General features: G+C 40.2%; 1 protein-coding gene across 5 annotated transcripts in view; it reads right to left on the bottom strand.

The window, feature by feature from the left end:
* The window catches only part of ACSBG2 (acyl-CoA synthetase bubblegum family member 2), a 61106-nt gene that overhangs the window by 12576 nt on the left and 28676 nt on the right, over positions 1 to 19854 (bottom strand). For all 5 annotated transcript variants that reach the window (XM_074309119.1, XM_074309111.1, XM_074309129.1 and 2 more), the window contains 5 exons: positions 15143 to 15231; positions 12876 to 12996; positions 5217 to 5297; positions 4699 to 4848; positions 2655 to 2831 (listed from right to left, as the gene is read on the bottom strand). In XM_074309119.1, the coding sequence (XP_074165220.1) occupies positions 2655 to 2831; positions 4699 to 4848; positions 5217 to 5297; positions 12876 to 12996; positions 15143 to 15231 (618 nt within the window). The remainder of the gene's footprint in view (positions 1 to 2654; positions 2832 to 4698; positions 4849 to 5216; positions 5298 to 12875; positions 12997 to 15142; positions 15232 to 19854) is intronic.

Raw genomic sequence — 19854 nt, 5'->3', positions numbered from 1 at the left:
TAACATATATTAGATTATTTGCTATGTAGGGGAGGGAGTAGAGGGAGGGAAAAAATTTGGAACATGAAGTTTTGCAAGAATGAATATTGGAAATTATCTTTGCATATATTTTGAAAATAAAAAGCTATTATTAAAAAAGAGAGAGAAAACTACATGCTTTGACCTGTATTTAGTCTTCATAATTCTCTCTCTGGATGCAGATAGCATTTTCCATGGAATTGTCTATGGAATTGTGCTGGGTCACTATATTGCTAAGAAGAGCAAAGTCTATCATAGTTGATCATCATACAATATTGCTGTTACTGTGTACAATGTTCTCCTGGTTTTGCTCAATTCATTCAGCATCAATTCATGTAAATCTTTCAAGGTTTTTCTAATATTTTTTATCTTCTTCCTTTCTGAAATCCACATGCAAAGCCATCTTTTGTAAGAAAGAAATTTTCTTTAAAGGAAGAAGAGAAACCCATCAGTTTTCTCGTGGTTTTTCCCTTTTTATTCATTTTTCTTTCACACCACGACTAAATATGGAAATGTTTAAAATAATTATCCATGACTTTGCTATTCTTAGCAGTACAATGATCCATAACTACTCTGAAAAGACTTATGATGAAAAATCTTATTCATACCCAAATAAGAAACTGATTGTGTTTGAATTGAAACATACAGTCTTTCTCTTAACAACTTTATTTTTCTTGAGGGTTTGTTTGTTTTTTGTTTGTTTTTAAATTAGGGTAGGGGAATGTATGTTTTCTTTCACAATGCAACTTTTATGGAAATGTTTTGCATAACTTCATATATGATTTCTTAGTGGGAGCTTAAGGGGGAGAGAATCTGGAACTCAAAAGTGTAAAAAAATTGTTTTAAATGTAAATGGGAGAAAATATTAAATGGATTATTTTTAAAAAGAAAAAAAAGGTTGAATATGCATATCCTATATGATACTGTTTGCCATCTTGGGGAGGGGAGGGGGAGGAAAAAATGATGAAAAATTTGGAACTCAAAACCTTATGAAAATGAATGTTGAAAACTATCTTTATATGTAATTAAAAAAAATACTATAAAGTTAAAAATAAATAAAGAATGGCTCTGGGCAAGGGAAAGAGAGATAAGGGAGAACGATACCATGAAAAATCCAGGTAATGTAAAAGCAAAAGAAATCAGTAAGAACTATCATTTTAAAAAAGACCTGACAAATTTTTACATGTAGTTGTGAAAAAAAAATTTTTTTAGAAAGACATATAAATGCAAAAGAAAAGGAATAGAGCTTGAGAGAAGCTCAAGATAGTGCTCCTGCCATGGCTGGTAAGAGGCCAAAGAAGAATTTTTTCCAAGAAATTGTTTTCACTTTTTAATGTTTTCATCTTTTAATGAGATCTTTTTAGAACAGACTTTACTTGGTATTGTGAGAAAACTTAATGTGGAACTAAGCTTTCACCAGGGGGAAAAAATGACCTGGTATAAATAGTGAGTTTATAAAATGTATTACTAAATGGTATGAAAGTCAGTGATTTTAATATTTAATCAGAGGAAATTAAGCCATTCACTATACAGAATAAAAAAAAATCACCTCTAAGAAAAAGGTTTTCTCCAGTTCATTAAATCATTAATATTTAGTGAATTGGGATAGGGGCCCAAAGTAGTAAATGATTGCAATTTTATCAACAAAAAATAATATGCCTAAAAAACACATCCCTGAATTTTTCTAAAGCTCTGAATAAGCTAAAAAGCAAATAAATACATTATGTGTCAGGCTAAGGGATGACTTATTCATGACTCTCATCTGAACCTCACAATAACCTCATAAGGTAGGAATTATGGGTGTTATTGATATTACAATCCTCATTTTACAGTTGAGAAAATGAAGTCTGAGAGGAAGTCTTTTCCAGGATCAAGGAGCTAATAAATATCAGAAGCAAGATTTGAACCCAGGCACTTCCTGATTCCAAGTCCAACAAACAGAAAACTCAACTTGAATCAGAAAGACCAATGTTCAAAACCTATGCAGATATATACAAGCTATACAACCCTGAGCAAGTCCTTTCACCTTCTCAGCCTCGGTTACTCCTTTGTAAAATGGGGAGAAGACCACCTACTAGCCCCCCCCAACAAACACCCAGGATAACCGTGAGGCAGGATAACTCATGGAACGCTTTTCTGCTTTATTATTGTGGCTACTGCCCCCATATTCCAGGAAGGGACACTCACAGAAGAGCACCTCTTGCTTGTGCCTCTCGCTGCTTCAGGTCCACACTTCCATTTTTCAACACTACCTCCCCACACAGCAAAGGACACACAAGGACCTGATCTAATGGCAAGAGGAGACTGGAGAATCAGATGGGCTGAAGTCACATGACTGTGGCAAGATACTTAATCTCTCTGTCTCAGTTTCCTCATCCATAAAATGGGGATTGCATCTCTTTCCTCACAGGGTTGTCATGGATAACAGAAATGAAAGCCTTATGACGATGTGACAGGGAAGAGCAGTGAGGAGTGGAGATGCCCTCTTGGTCTCAGGCCTTCTGGAACCAGAAGGATTTGCATAAGAGCGACCATCAGGCCCCACTGCCAGGCACCAAGCTGCGTGTTCTGTTCCCTCAACCCCACAATGAGACACTGGGTTGATGTGGCCCAGACTGCCCCCTGGACTTCCTTACCTTGAGTGCATCGGGCTGAGCGAAGTATGTGGTCCCCCCAATCTTCATGGGTAACCAGATGTCCATCATCTGGGCCGCCACGTGGCTAAGGGGGAGGTAGCTCACCACAATCTCCTGATGGTTCGGAGGTGAGCTCAAGGTCAGGCTGCTTGTGGCCGCGCCGGACGTCCATGTAATCTGAAAGACAGGCACTCCTTGAGTAATTTGGAACTATGCTCAAAAAGTTATCAAGATCTTAAAGAAGGGAAAGGGACCCACATGTGCAAAAATGTTTGTGGCAGCCCTCTTTGTGGTGGCTGGAAACTGGAAACTATGTGGATGCCCATCAATTGGAGATTGGCTGAATAAATTGTGGTATATGAATAGTATGGAATATTATTGTTCTATAAGAAATGACCAACAGGATGATTTCAAAAAGGCCTGGGGAGACTTACATGAACGGATGTTGAATGAAATGAACAGAACCAGGAGATCATTATATACTTCAACAACAATACTGTATGATGATCACTTCTGATGGACGTGGCCCTCTTCAACAATGAGATGAACCAAATCAGTTCCAATAGATCAGTAATGAACTGAACCAGCTCCACCCATCGAAAGAACTCTGGGAGATGACTATGAACCACTACATAGAATTCCCAATCCCTCTAATTTTGTGCACCTGCATTTTGGATTTCCTTCACAGGCTAAATGTACACTATTTCAAAGTCCGATTCTTTTTGTACAGCAAAACAACTGTTTGGTCATGTATACATATATTGTATTTAACATGTATTGGTAGACCTGCCATCTGGGGGGGAAGGAGGGGAAAAATTGGAAAAAAAAGTTTTGGCAATTGTCAACATTGTAAAATTACCCATGCAATTATCTGGCAAATAAAAACTATTATTAATTAAAAAAAAAAAGACAGGTACTCCTTGTAGCCAAGGGCCTGCAGCCCAGCATCCCTGCTCCCCTTTCCCAGGGATGTGCCCCATCATTTCTCCTCCCAAACATCAGCAAGCTCCTTGAATGCAAGTTATCTACTTCATCTCTACATCCCCTATGCTGCACAAGGCAAGCAGCCTGACGAGTGTCTGAAGAACCAAAACATCCCCAAATAAGGATCCAATTAATATTTGCTAAATTAATCATCAGCTTTTAGGTCAGATTAGAAAGTGAGCACTTTTAGGTCACAGAGCTTCAACCACAGCAATCCACCCAAAGGAGGAAGAGCGAGGAGGATGAACCCCATTTAAAAGCAGAGTGAACTTAGGGTTACCCAGTGTATACCCAAAAGCTGCTGGTTGTCATCCATGCCTGAGGGACACTACATTGGGGTCAAGCTGTAGCATGTCTGACCCTGACTCATCAGGCCACTCTGAGCTCAGAGTGCTCTATTCCAGGCGGGCACAAAACGTCTGCATGAATACTTGGGATGGAGAAATCCCTAAAACTGAGCCTCTCCCATTTCTTTTGAGCTACTGCTTGTTCACAGAGCACGGCGCCAGTACCCAATTAAGAATGATCCCAAGGACTCAAAATAGACAGATAGTAGAAGTCCAGACACAGCGTGTGGCCGTGGGAACAGGGGAAAGTCCATTTTCTGTGGAGAAGGTTTGGGTCAATACTAAACAGAAATAGGGTGGGAAAAACTACCAGGTCCAAAAGATTAATGGCAGATCCCTGGCTTGCAGGGGAAGTAAACTCTTGCCTTCAGATCAACAGCCTTCAATTGAAAACAGCACCCATATCCCAAAGATCTCCAGGGTAAGAACTGAGAATAACATGACAATGATTGCTAACAAATCAGGTCCAGTCCCCGGAGAGTTAAATATGGTTCTCCACCACCTATAGTGTCCTCCCAGGATCCAAAGGTGTCATGTGTCATCACAGAATCTGAGAGCCAAAAGGGATCCCCTCCACAATATCTTTGAAAAGGGGTTGCCCGCTTATACCCTTTCAAAGATGGGGACTCACCACCCTGAGGCAAACTATTTCGCAGGATCTCAACACACACTGATGTCACCTGAGCTGACATGGGGAAGAGGAAGACACTCACGTTGTCATGACTGAGCATCACCCCCTTAGGCTGCCCAGTGGTCCCCGAGGTATAGATCAGTGTGCAGCACTGGTTGGGCTTCTGTGAGTCGAGGATTTCTTCTAGCTTTTCATCGGGCACATCCTTCCCCAAGGCCATGAATTCATCCCACTGTATCAGGAGAGAGAAGGCCACACAAGACATCAGGGAGCATCAAAAGGCTCAGAAAAGGGATGTGAAGTGGACCCTCCAGGGACATGGAGTCAAGAGGTCCCTGGGCTTCCTGGAAGTCATTTCCAACCTCCATTGCCTTGCAGGCTCAACTTACATCTCTGCTGAAACAAAGCCCAGGAGCCCTTCTTAACTAGGACTCCTGGCTGGTGCATCCCTGAAGGGCCTTCCCCAACCCCCAGAGCCAGCTCCAGCCTTTCTCAAAGCCCAGGGCCACAGACTGGCCAAATTCAAAGCGCTCTGATGTCCCTCACCCACTGCCACCAGAGCTCCTGCTTACCCCCATCCCAAGTGAAGCTCATACTTACGGAATAAAGGTCTGGAACCTTCTCTTTGATCTTCCCCCTGTACTGGATAATTGCTTTCAGATGACTTAATTTTTCCTTAACCTGAAAAAGAATGATTGGTTCTCAATGTCGGAGTCAGAGAGGGTCACAGGATTCAAAGCCAGGAGGAATGCTGGGAGATCATCTCATCCAACCTTTTAGATTTTTATAGTGGGGGAGACCACAGCCAAGAAATGTGATAATGCTGCCAGAAAAGAGAATATGAAAGAAGACCCTAGAATCTCAGAACTGAGAGTGTACAAAGGGACCACTTCACCCAGACTATAACTAAAGTGCAAGTCATCAGAGCTCCTCAATGTAGATTTCTGTTTCTAGAAAGTGCTTCCTACACCGAGACAGAATTTGCCATCTCTCACCATACCCCCAGTTTTATTGGGCCAGATTCCCCCCATCTCGAGGCACTAAAGACCAAATCTTTTCCCTTTGTCCCTTGACACTCCTTCACGTAAAGAGGGCAATGCTCAGGTTCCCCTATGGTCACCCCCAAGTCCTCCCTTTTCTAAGTTGTCCCAACTTCACAGCACCAAGGCCACACAGACCAAAAACTATTCAGCCGGCCATCAGAGCCTTCCCCCCACCCCAGAAGGCCATGGCAGATAAAATCCAGAACTAAGCAGAACACTGGTGGAAATGTCCACCAGCCACCCAGCAGTGATGAGATACTTCCTTCTTCCCTTTCTAACATGCAATCCTCCCATGAACATTTGTTAGGGACCTATGGCACACTGGGTACTGGGGCCCCAAGAACAGCAATAATCAACTTGCAGACACTCTGCTATAGTTAAATAGTTCATTAGCCTAAAGCAGAGTGAACTCTGGGGGGATGAGGGAAATACTAAGGCCCAGCAATGGGCCCTTCACAGGATAGGTGTGTAAGTGGCCTGTTTTCTAGGAGAAGGGACCCCCCTCAAGCATTTGCAGTAGACCTCTTATCTCTTTGCCCTACACACAGAGGGCAGGGAGAGTCCCCTCTAGTCTCATGGTCTGGAGGAGTATTCTGGACTTAGGAGTCAGAAACCTTGAATTTGAATTCTATTTCTCCAATTAACTAGCTCGGTGACTAGGACAAATTGGCAGGCCCCTCGAAGCCTCAAAATCCTCATCTGCCAAAGGGGAGGTTCAGACCAGAGAGCCAGGATGGACCCTTCCACCGCTAAGCCATTGGGTTTCTGCAATTCTGTGGCTGCAGAGCATCCTAAAGTACACTGAGCTCAGGAGGCCTGGGTGGATAAGCCAGCCCAGCTGAGCAGGAATCCCCTCCTCTTTCCCCCAGCAGGTCAACATTTGGAGGATTCCCAGAAGCATTCCATCCTATGAGCCAAAACACAGACAAGCCAGAGCTGGCAAGGAGGATGTCACAACAGGGAATGTCAGGGCTGGGAGAGACTGCAGTCACAGGATCACAGCTCCAGGGCTGAAGGAACTTAGAGATCCTCTAGTCCGACCCCTCCCAAAGTCCTGGAAGATAAGGGACTTTTCCTGAGTCTTACACAGAGAGCAAATGGCAGAGCCTAGACAGACTTAGGGCTTTGATTCCAACAGAATGTGCAATGGTGGAGGGACCCAGGGACAGTCTGGACATAAATGAGATTCAGAACAAAGGCAGGATCTGCTGAAGGATGCAGGCAAGCAAAAGGAGGTCACGACACAGCTGAAGTGTTAGCACAGCACCTGGCACATAGTAGGACCCTGATAAATGCTTATGGTTGGAGCTAACGCATGCTCAAGGACCACTTGCTGTTCAGGAAAGGCAGGAGGATGACAACAAACAATGGAAAGAAGGCAGAACTACTCGAAACCTAATTTATTTCCGTTTTCTTTTCAGAGAGAATGCTCCAGGTTGCAGGAGGGTAGAATATCAAATAGCAAAGAGTTGAAATATAATAAGGTCAGTCAGAAGAGAGGAGCCCTTGATGAATCTAGTGAACTCCACACCTCAGAATACTGGAAGGACTGGCATGCGACTGCAGAGCCCTTCGGTGACCACTTTAAAAAAAAATCTTAGCAAACAGAAAAAAGTGGAATAAAAAAAGACAAAAAAATGCCAATTTTCATAAAAAGAGAGTAAAATCTTCAAATTATAGCCTCATGAAATGGACTTCAATTCCTTGCAAAATCCTAGAATATAACATAAAAGAATGGTTTGTGAAAAAGTGTAGCTCATGTTTCTATAGCATTTTAGAGGCTGCAAAATGCCTCTTCACAATAAAACTCATGAAGCTTAAGGCAGTGTTAAATATTATTATTCTCATTTTGTAGATGAAAAAACTGAAGATCTAAGAGGTTAAGTGACTTGTTTATGACAGCACAGCTAGATGCTGTGGGAGGTAGAATTTAAAATCCTATATACCAGACTATTTCCCCTGGGAATCAACAAGCACCAAAGTGGCTTCATTAAGCAAGATTCATGCCAGACTAACCTCCTCTCATTTTTCAACAGGATTACAAGACTGGTAGATCAGAAGATACTTAACTAGCTATGTGACCCTGGAACAAGTCACTTTATCCTGTTTGCCAGTTTCCTCACTTGTAAAATGAGCAAACCACTCCAGTATCTCTGCCAAGAAACCCCAAAAGGCGGAAACAAAGAGTCAAGAACCATTGAAAACAACTGAACAACAGGATTAAAAGAATGTCATATATTGCAATAAACTTGGGATAGAAAACATCATCTGCATCCAGAGAGAGAACTGAATGTGGATCAAAGCACAATATTTTCACCTTTTTTGTTTGTTTGCTTGTTTTTTTCTTTCTTTTGGTTTCCCCCTCCCCCTTTTGGCCTGATTTTTATTGCACAACATGACAAATATGGAAATACGTTTAGAAGAATTGCTTATATTTAACTTATGTCAGATTGCTTGCTATCTTGAGGAAATAAGAGATTAAAGAAAGAGAAGAAAAAAATTCCACTAAAAATCTTACATATATTTGGAAAAATAAAAATACTATTATTGAGGGGGGAAAAAAGGATGCCATGGATAGAATAGTTCTGGATTTCAATAAAGAATTAGATAAGAAATCTCCATTGCCTTCCTTGTGCTTGTAGGATGAAATAAAAACTGCTTGGTTTGACTCAGAAAGTCCTCCAGAATCTGGTTCTAAACTCTCTTTCCAGGCTGACTGCCCATGACTCTCCTTTGCATACCAGGTATGCTAGCCAAATAGGGCTGCTTGCTGTTCCTCACCTGTTAAGCAGTCTATCTCTAACCTTCATCAGTTTATCTTGTACATATCTCCCATGTACCTTCTTATTTACACTCTTTACAACCCTAGGAGAATAAGAGCTCCTTCAGGATAAGAATTGTTTCTGCCTTCCTTTGTATCCCCAGGGCATGGCATAGTACCTGATACATAACAGTGAAGTTTCTGGACTGATTGGCAGATCTTGTATTCCCTGAGGGACACTCCTTGAGGGCAGGGATTATTACTTTTTTTGTCTTGGTAATAAACCCAGCCCCTGGCAGCTAGGCTGGCCCAGTGGATAGAAACTAAGCCTGGCGTCAGGACTACTCGTTTCCATAGAGTTCAAATATAGCCTCAGACACTTGCTTAGCTGTGTGACTCTGAGCAAAATCCTGTTTGGCTCAGTTTGCTCATCTGTCAAATGAGCTGGAGAAGGAAATGGCAAACTGTCTGGTATCTCTGCCAAGAAAACCCAAAGTGGGCTCATAGAGAGTCAAACAGGACAGAACAACAATACCTGACTCAGTGTCCATGCTCAGTAATCACTTGCTAAATTGAAAATGCTTTCCTCAGACAAGACAGAAGTGTTGAGGGCGGTAGCCCCTTTGGTATTCTTTGATTTCCAACTTCCTTTGGGACTTGGATCTTTGATACAAGATCTGGTGAAACTAGTTTGGGCTATCTGAGGTGGCCAGGGTTTTACAGCCCCCATTCTAATCTGCTCAGACAGACCCAAATGGCATCAGGAAATTCCTTTTTGGGAAGAGACTTCTGTCTCTACTCAAAAGATAACAAGAGAATCCTTATCTTATTACATCACTCTCAGGAACCTCCCTACATCACTGCATAAAAGAGAGAATGGGAATCTTCTCTTTGCAAATGGCCTTGTACCATGCAGCCATTTTGCCCACCGGCTCTCCGGTGTTTCCATTCTAATCAATAAAGACTATGTTTCCATACAGCATTAAGTAGCAAATTCCTTTGCTGCCGAACCCGCCATTGGTTACTTTGGGGAAGGAAGGAAAGAGAGAAAAGGAACAGATCCATCTTTGTTTAGACCACAATTTACTCCTCAATTTACTACCCATCATTTACTACTCATCAGAAGGATTTGGCTTAAAAAAGAACAGTTAGAGGGATTCAAAACTAGGTGAGGGACCAAGCCCAGAGTGTGGTCACTAATAGCTCCAGGCCAAGGTAGAAGACCCACACTAACAGAACTCTCAAGGGATCTATCTTTGACAACAATTCAACAATATTTATCCATTAATTTTGATTACATTAAATCAAATTGATTACAATAAAAGCAATGTAGCCAAGATTGGAAGGGAAGCAGAAAACTGAAAAAAAATTTTACATCCAAGGTTTCTGATAAAGGCCTTTTTCCAAAATATATAGAGAACTGACTCAAATTTAGAAAGAGTAAAAGTCATTCACCAAATTGATAAATGGTCAAAGGATATGAACAGACAATTTTCAGATAAAGAAATTAAAACCATTTCTAGAGTACTATTGATTAGAGAAATGTAAATCAAGATAGTTTTGAGGTACAACTTCACAACTCTCAGATTGGCTAAGATGACAGGAAAAGATAATGATGAACATTGGAGGAGATGCGGGAAACCTGGTACATTAGTGCATTGTTGGTGGAACTGTGAAGTGATACAAGAATTCTGCAGAGCAATTTGGAACTATGCCAAAGGTCCATGAAACTGTATATACCCTTTGATCCAATATTCTCGCTTCTGGGTCTGTATCCTAAAGAGATCTATAAAAGAGGGAAAAGGACCCACATGTGCAAAAATGTTTGTAGCAGCCCTTTTTGTGCTGGAAGGGAACTGGAAACTGAGTGGATGTCCATCAATTAGAGAATGGCTGAATAAATTATGATACATGAATGTTAATGGAATACTATTGTTTTATAAGAAATGATGAACAGACTGATTTCAGAAAAGCCTGGAGAGAATTTTATAAACTGATGCTAAGTGAATCGAGTAGAACCAAGAGAATATTATACACAGCCACAAAAAGATTATGTGATGATCAAGTGTGGTGGACTTGGCTCTTTTCAACAATGAGGTGATTCAAGGCAATTCCAACAGACTTCTAATGGAAAAAGCTATTTGTATTTAGAGATGTATATGGAGACTAAATGTGGATCGAAGGATAGTATTTCCACCTTTTCGTGGTGTTTTCTGGTTAGTTGGTTTTTTTCTTCCTTGTGATTTTTCCCCCTTTTGATCTGATATTTTTTGCGCAGCATGACGAATATGGAAATATATTTAGAAGAATTGCATATGTTTTGCCTATATCAGATTGTTGGCTGTCTTGGAAGGGGAGAGGAGAGGGAGAAAAATTTGGAGCACAAGATTTTGCAAAGATGAATGTTGAAAATTATCTTTGCATATATTTGGAAAAATAAAATACTATTAAACTAAAAAAAGAACAGTTGAAAAACAACATCATCATCACATAAGGGGAAGCAGAGATATTTATGCATAAATATAAGAAGCTGGGTGAGGTTACTAACATTTTGGGTGAACAAGACCCAAAATGAGACAGGCTAGACACAATGGCTCAAATTTAATAAAGGCAAATTTAGAGATAATCAGTATAGAAAATGGAGGAAGTGAGTAGGACAAGAGGTCATGGCAGAAGGAGAAGGGGGTGATCACAAACTACCACCTCAAAATGAGTCAGGTATGAAACGTGAAGCCAAGAACTGTGACTTCCCTTGGTCCTGAGAGGTATGATCCCAGATAAAGAGAAGGACTATTCGGCACCTCACTAACCTCAAAAACAGGCCTGTACTCTGCCCTGGTTAGATCACATCTGAGGCCTGTAGTCAGATCTAGGGCCCATATTTTAAGAAAGATAATCTGGAGTACACAGAGGATGAGACGAAGATGGTAAAAGACATAGAAAACAGCCCACTATTTTGGAAGACTAGGTTGATGGAACTGACGTTATCTGGCCTAGAAAAGTTAAAGTTAAAGGAGTGATTGCTATTTTCAAGTAACCAGAGGACTGTCACTGAGCTGGATGCATTCCACTTGGCCCTAGAGGGAGAACTAGCTGTAGCAGGTAGAAAGTTGTAGGCTTGATGATCCCTGGCTGCTAAGGTTGCAGAATTTTGTTCAAGTTTAAGTGGGGAACTGCATGGAGCACCAGCCCAAGGGCAGGAAGATTCAAATCTAGCCCTGGACACCAGCTGTGTGACTCTGGACAAGTCACTTGACCCTGACTACCCCCAAAACCCAAAATCAAACCAAGTCTAGGGTGGGCTGGGGTCCCTCCCAGATCCAAGGTTCTAGAATTCTACAACAGGATGACCCACACAGTGCCCACAAAATCTCACATAAGCTGTACCAAGCAGAGACAAAGCACACAGGGCACTGCATTCCACCCAGTCTGAATACCTATCCTGTCTCACACCTGGGAGCCAAGGAGGGGAGCACATTTTAGCATGAAAATGCCACGCATAACAATGCCAGTCACAGCATGAGAACTAGGCAGAAAACTGGACCTGGGGCCTCAGGGATGGAGCCCAAGCTCTCGTTTGGTATCTTAGACCCTTGGCCACTGGGCCCTGGCCTTCCAGGCCAGCCTTGTTACAAGCATCTCTCCCCCTTCACACACTCCATCCAACCTACCTGACTCTGCCATCCTGGCACCTTTGCCAAGGTTGTACTCTTGCCTGGGAGCTTTCACCCCTCCCCATCTATGCCCCTTAGGTGCCCCAACTTCCTTCCCAGGTCAGGGCTTATAAGGTCTTTCCACCCCCATATCCCAGCTACTAGTGCTTCTCCCTTATTGGGGGGAAAAAAAAATCTGTCTTGTATTTACTCTGCACATTCTGTGCATGTGTATGTATTCATGCTGTTTTGCTGTATAATGTAAGGTCCTCGGAGGTAGGGACTGCTTTATTTTTCTCCATGACCAGCATTTAGTAGGTGCTTAATAAAAGCACACTGGCTGATTAACTGATGTCATAGAGAGGCTTCTCGTTCTGTCCTGGTCTCTCAAGCTATGCCCCCAGCTCTGAGGACCAGGATCTTATGCGAAGTGGTAGCAAGGACATCGGTGCATGCTCTGCTGCTTAATAGTTCTGTCCTGTGTTAATCATAATCTCTCTCTGGCTTCGTCTTTCCCTCTGTACAATGGGGATAGTAAAACTCAATCATCCTCCCTTTGAGATTGCTATTAGGAGAATATTTAATTGTAAGGAACTAGAAAAATAAAGAATGGTGACCAAAGACTCCTACAAATGGAAAATGCCTTTGGGTCATATTGAGCAAAATGACTTCCAACCCAGAATTCTTGTCACTATACCCCCTGGCACTCTGCTCCCACTAGGAGAATCCAGGATCTTAGAGGGGACCCAAGGGTCCCTGGGTAAGGTCGATGTCATCAGAAGCAAGGCTGGCCTCCAGTTACCTGGAGAATCTTCTGTAACTGTATTTCATTCTCCAGCACCAAGATGTTAGTCTGAGAGTGGTTAAGGACGTACTCACAAGCTTCAGGAGAATTAGTGGTATAAATGCCAACAGCCAATCCCCTGTGGGAGAAACACAGAAAGGACCTTAGTGGGGGGAAGGCCTGGTACCTGCCCCCTCTTCCCACACATCTTGATGGCAGCTTAGTTGTCATAAAATTATACTATCTTTACTTAACCCCAATTGCCTCAGAAAAAAAAAATTTATACTATCTTGAATTTGAGTTACTTCACCCCCAAAGGAGGAAATCTTAATTGTATGAGAAGAGGCACTGCCTATTAATTGTATTAAAACTTGCCCAACTAAAAGGGGGAAGGAAGGAGAAATCCTGGGTGGACAAAAGATAGAAACAAATAATAAATTCTCCACCTCCTCCCCCAATACAGACACCCAAGAACTACTTGTATTCAAATTCTCTCACTATCTAAGGGACCTTGGGCAAGCCATTCATTTTTCTCTGAGCCTCAGTTTCTCCATCTGTAAAGTACATTAGATGTTCTTTGGGCTCTATATCTATGAACTTATGAAACTATAATTTTAATAATGCTCAAATTTATTCATAGAGAATTCAAAGTCAGAACAGTTTGAGACATCACCCCAATCCACCCATAAAATTGGCAAAGATGGAAAGATGCAATGTTGGCAAGGCTGTGGGGAAACAGGCGTGGTGGGTAATTCACAGCTAGAGGAACTTTAAATTGTTCCAACTGTTCTAGAATTTCACACTGTTTTTCAGATGAAAAACAAGATTGTTCCTATCTTTTGACCTCAATGAATCCACAATTAATGAGCTCCATGGAGGTTACTGGCAATTGATATAATCAAATTGGTAGTATCAATTTACCCAGTGATTAGATAAATGCTAAACAAGTCCTGGTGGCTAAATGGAAGGTGCTAACTCTACTATAAGGAACAAATGTGAAAAATTCAAAGAAATGTGCAGACTTAAAACAATTGTCAAAATTAAAAAAAAAAAAAGCTCCCAAACCATACACACAATGACAATTATATAATGTTTATATCAAAGAAAAAAAGCAACAAAATAGAGATTAAAAAAAATTAGACAGTAGGAATACTAATTAAAGCAGAAGCACCCAATTTTCTTTTAACAAATAGTAAACAACCTTTTGTTTTGCAAAGTACTTACTATCTGCAAAAGTATCCAAAGCAATTTTGTATGTAATACTAAAAGAGGTATGTGTACATATATGTGTATGTATGTGTTTATGTAATGATGAACAAGTTATGGTCTAGCTACTCATGGAATCTGGTTGGAAAGCAATCTATTAGAACACACAAAAAATAATCCTGCTTTGTACGGCCAATAATTTAACTGCTAGGAAGAGAACCTGAAAGTTTTAATTTCAAATCTCCCTTCTCTTCCTCCCAAAAGAACCATCTGTTCAAAGAGTTTTCACAGCCATATTATTTGTGACTATAAAAAACTAGAAAATACCTCAATGTCTGACAACAGAAAAATGATGAAATAAGGCATGACACATTAATATAATGGAATATCATAATACAATATACAACATAAATATGTATGGAAAGATTTTTTATGAAAGAATGCAAATTAAAAAAAAAGTCAGAAGAATGAAATCCACATTACTTATGGCCACATGAGAGGCAAAAAGAACTGAATGGGGGGAAAAAAAATTTTGATGGACTTCAAAGGGAATGACTAAAATGCCACCACAAGTTTTTACATGTTGAAATTAAGTATAATTCACTAACAAGCACTTCATAGTCACTTTTTAAAAGTGAGCAAAATGATTAAAAATCACCTCCAGGCTGTGCTAAGGCAGGAATCCTGGATTCTAAAGCTCTCACCTTTCTGCAAGGGCAAGGGAACAAAAGAAGGGTGAAGAGGGAGGAAGCTGAAGGACATGGGGCCCATTCCCCATCACTCAGGTTATTTTGAAAGGCCTCTTAGTTTCCTTATGAGTTCTTCTTTTCTCAAAGGAAGAGGACTAAGGCATCTTTTCAAAAGGGCTTTCCAGGGAGTTCAAGAAGCAGATGAAGGCCAGGGGCAGACTGCCAAATAACCTCCAAATTCTGCCTTGTCCAATCAGAGGCTGAAGCACTGTAATTAGAGGGACCTCACACTTGGAAGCTGGTCTTTGCTGTTTAGAGAAGGCAAACACCAAGCGCTAGGTTTTGCCTGGAGACCGTGTCTCCATACCTCTTGGCCAGGAGGTACCTTACCCGGCGAAAATGGCGCCAATGTCAGCGATGAGCCACTCTGCGGCATTAAATCCCAGGATCCCCACGCCATGGAAGCGCTCAAGGCCAAGCTGGAGAAACACAAACACAGGGATTCTTAAACACAGCCCACGGACTACAAAGCAGGAAATAACACACAAGAGCTCTCCAGACACTGCTGCCACTGTCCAGTCCTGCATATGCTTCTTTCAGGAAACCTGAACCCAGCAATCACCTGGTCACTCTCCTAAGTAGGAAGTACCTACAGAGTCCAAGGGGAGAGAAAGATAGGGAGCCTAGAGTTTGGTAAAGGCTAATATGCTTGCCATCCCCATCTCCTGCCTTTACCATTTTCGGATCAGAGTTCTCCCACTGCTTAATTATGACAGTAAGGAAATCTCAAGGAGCATTTCTATGGAGCTTTGAAGTTTATAAACTGCATTCTTCCTGGTCCAAGGAGGTTTCTGTTGTTCAGTCATTTCAGTCATGTCCAACCCATTTAGGGTTTGCCATTTCCTTCTCCAGATCATTGATAGATGAGAAAACTGAGGCAAATAGGGTGAAGTGAGTGACCCAGGGTCACACAGTTATTAAGAGTCTAAAGTCACATTTGAACTCAGGTCTTTGAATTCCAATTCTTCAATCTGAAGAATACTCCAGGACCAGCATTCTATCCACTGGACTGCCTAGTTCCCTGTCAGGGATTACAGTCCTTACCATGTCCCAGCTGATAAATGAGCAAAAGACATGACCTACGCCCAAAGGGCTATAAATTCATGCATTTCCTCTGATTTGACCATAGCAGGATCCCAAAGGAGATAAAAGAAAAAGGAAGGAAACCCATAATTGCTGAAGTATCTATAGCAGCTCTCTTCTCAGGGTGGAAAGATAGGTTCAGGAGACACCCATCAACTGGGGAATGGCTGATTGGGTTGTGACGTGATTATGATGGAATGATTATTATTGTTCTGTGAGAAATGATAAGCAGGGTGTTCTCAGGGAAAAACCTGGAAAGTCCTCCTTGAACTCAAGCAAAGTGAAATGTACTGTATACAAAGTAATGGCAATGTTGGGGGATGATCAGTTATGAAATGACTTTGCTATTCTCAGGAACACAATAATCCAAGACTATTCTGAAGGACTTAGGATGAAAAATCCTATCCATACCCAGAGAGGGAACTAATTGTGTTTGAATAAAAACTGAAACATATTCTCTCTCTGCATGTGTTGTGTGTGTGTCTCTCTGTGTCTCTATCTGCTCTTCTTCTCCCTTCTTCCCTTCCCCCTTTCTCTCTTAAAGGATTTTTGGGGGGGTTTAAGTGGGAGAGCTATGCTTTCTTTCACAACATGACTTTTATGGAAATGTTTTACATAACTTCAAATGTGGTTGCTTAATGGGGACTAGGAGTGGCAATAAGGCAAAGAATCTGGAACTCAAAAATTTTAAAAATAAATGTTAAAAATTTGTTTTAAATGTAACTGGGGGAAAATATTAAATAAGTAAGTAGAATTGCCTTGAATTTAAAAAATTATTACTGTCCTCTTTTTATAAATGAGGAAACTAAGAGCAAATAAGTACCTTATATAAAGATATATAGAGCTATTAAGATTCCAGGTATCACAGGGATCTTTTCCTCTACGCCTTCCTGCCAGTTCTCTCTTCCCCTTTTCCTTGTTGAATATATGAAGACTACCAAACCCACTCTAATTTTTCAGCCTATTTTGTCCATATATCCTGACACCTGGCACACACTGAACATTGAATCAATGCTTTTTCACTTATTCATTCAAGCAGCAGTGCTAGGTTTTCTGACTCAAGGCTCAGGGCTTTTCTATATACTCTACTTCTTTTAAACATTTAGCTTTCAGACATGAAAGACTTTAGCAGAAAAATGATACTTTTCTTTTCTTTTTCATTTTATTATCATTTTTCTTTTTTTAATTATATAGCTTTTAATTTACAAGATATATGCATGGGTAATTTTTCAGCATTGACAGTTGCAAAACCTTTTGTTCCAACTTTTCTCTTCCTTCCCCCACCCCCAGATGGCAGATTGACTATTACATGTTAAATATGTTAAAATATAAGTTAAATATAATATATGTATACTTGTCCAAACAGTTGTTTTGCTGTATAAAAAGAATAGGGCTTTGAGATAGTGTACAATTAGCCTGTGAAGGAAATATAAAATGCAGTGTTCAAAAATAGAGGGATGGGGAATTCTATGTAGCGGTTCATAGTCATCTCCCAGAGTTCTTTCTCTGGGTGTAGCTGGTTTTCAATTCATTACTGCTCTATTGGAACTGATTTGGTTCATCTCATTGTTGAAGATGGCCACGTCCATCAGAAGTGATCTTCCTATAGTATTGTTGTTGAAGTATATAATGATCTCCTGGTCCTGATCATTTCACTCGGCATCAGTTCACATAAGTCTCTCCAGATCTTTCTGAAATCATCCTATTGGTCATTTCTTATAGAACAATAACATTCCATAACATTCATATACCACAATTTATTCAGCCATTCTCCAATTGATGGGCATCCACGTAGTTTCCAGTTTCTGGCTACTCCAAAAAGAGCTGCCACAAACATTCTTGTACATACAGGTCCCTTTCCCTTCTTTAAAATCTCTTTGGGAATATAAGCCCAATTAGTAACACTGCTGGATCAAAGGGTATGCACAGTTTGATAACTTTTTGAGCATAGTTCCGGATTGCTCTCCAGAATGGTTGGATCCATTCACAATTCCACCAACAATGTATCAGTATCCCAGTTTTCCCACATCCCCTCCAACATTCCACGTTATCTTTCCCTGTAGTGGTATCTCAGAGTTGTCTTAATTTGCATTTCTCTGATTCATAATGACTTGGAGCATCTTTTTATATGGCTAGAAATAGTTTTAATTTTTCGTTTGAGAATTGTCTGTTCATATCCTTTGACCATTTATCAATTGGAGAATGGCTTGATTTCTTATAGATTAGAGTCAATTCTCTATGTATTTTGGAAATGAGGCCTTTATCAGAACCTTTGGCAGTGAAAATGTTTTCCCAGTTTATTGCTTCCCTTTTAATCTTGTCTGCATTAATTTTGTTTGTATAAAAACTAGAAAAATGATAATTTTCATCAAATAGTCACTGATTCCTGTATAAGTTAATTAAGAATCCTACTCCCCCCAACTCCATCCTAATACCCCATTCCAGGGGACTCCTGGATTGGGGGAGGAGCTTGAAAGTGATCCTTAAAAAGCTTCTCATCCAGATCCCCAATTTGCCCCAGCTAAAGCTCATTGAGGTTCACTGCCCTTCCAAAGCCTACACAGGTAGGTAGGAATGTCCCTTTGAAACAGATTTACAAATGAATTCTACTAAACGTTTAAAGAACAATTGATTCCAATACCATGTAAACTATTTGGAAAAATAAACAAAGAAGTCCTCCCAAATTCCTTCTAAAACACAAACATGGTGCTGACACCTAAACCAGGAAGAGCCAAAACAAAGAAAATTATAGGCCAATCTCTCTAATGAACATTGATGCAAAAATTTTAAATAAAATATCAGCAGACATGGCTCTCTTCAACAATGAATTGATTCAGACCAATTCCAATTGTTCAGTAATGAAAACAGCCATCTACACTGAGAGAGAGGATTATGGGAACTGAGTGTGAACTATAACATAGCATTTTCACTCTTTCTGTTGTTGTTTGCTTGCATTTTTGTTTTCCTTCTCAGGTTTTTTTTCTTTCTAGATTCAATTCTTCTTGGACAGCAAAATAACTGTATGGATATATATATATATGTGTGTGTGTATATATATATACACACATATATATATATTGGATTTAACATATATTTTAACATGTATTGGAATACGTGCCATCTAGGGGAGCTAGGGGAAGGAGGGAAGGAGAGAAAAATTTGGGATAGAAGGTTTTGCAGGGGTCAGTGTTGAAAAATTACCCATGCATATGTTTTGTAAATAAAAAGCTATAATAATAAAAAAAAATTAAAAATACAGTAGTGTAGCCATAGTCATAATAAAATGAAATTATGAAAACAAACAAACAAATAAATAAAATATCAGCTTGATTTCAATAAATGCATAAAAAGCTTTTGACAAAGTACAGCACCCATTCCTATTAAAAACACTAGAGACCACAGGAATAAATGCAGTTTTGTTAAGCAGCATCTATCTAAAACCAGCAGCAAACATTATTTGTAATGGAGAGAAAATAGATGCATCTCCCTCCAGTAAGATCAGGGATGAAACAAAGATATCCATTATCACCAGAATTATTGAATATTGTACTAGGAATGTTGGCTATAATAATAAGAAAAAAAAGAAATGAAAGGAATTAGTAGGCAATGAGAAGATAAAATTATCACTCTCTGCAGATGATATGATGGTGCATTTTGAAAATCCTAGACAATCATCCCAAAACCTACTTGAAACAACTGCTTTAGCAATGTTGCAGGATATAAAATAAACCCACACAAATCATCAGCATTTCTATGTTACTAACAAAACCCAGTGGCAAAAAATAGAAAGAGAAATTCCACTTAAATAACTGTAGACTAAATAAAATATTTGGGTGTCTACAAGACAGATGCAGGAACTAAATGAATACAATCACAAAACATTTTTTATACAAATCAAGTCAGATCTAAACAAATGGAAAAATATCAATTGCTCATGAGTAGGCAAAGCTAATATAAAA

This window comes from Sminthopsis crassicaudata, chromosome 1 (genome assembly GCF_048593235.1).
Source record: "Sminthopsis crassicaudata isolate SCR6 chromosome 1, ASM4859323v1, whole genome shotgun sequence".
Lineage (NCBI taxonomy): Eukaryota > Metazoa > Chordata > Mammalia > Dasyuromorphia > Dasyuridae > Sminthopsis > Sminthopsis crassicaudata.
This window is presented reverse-complemented; position numbering and strand designations above follow the sequence as displayed.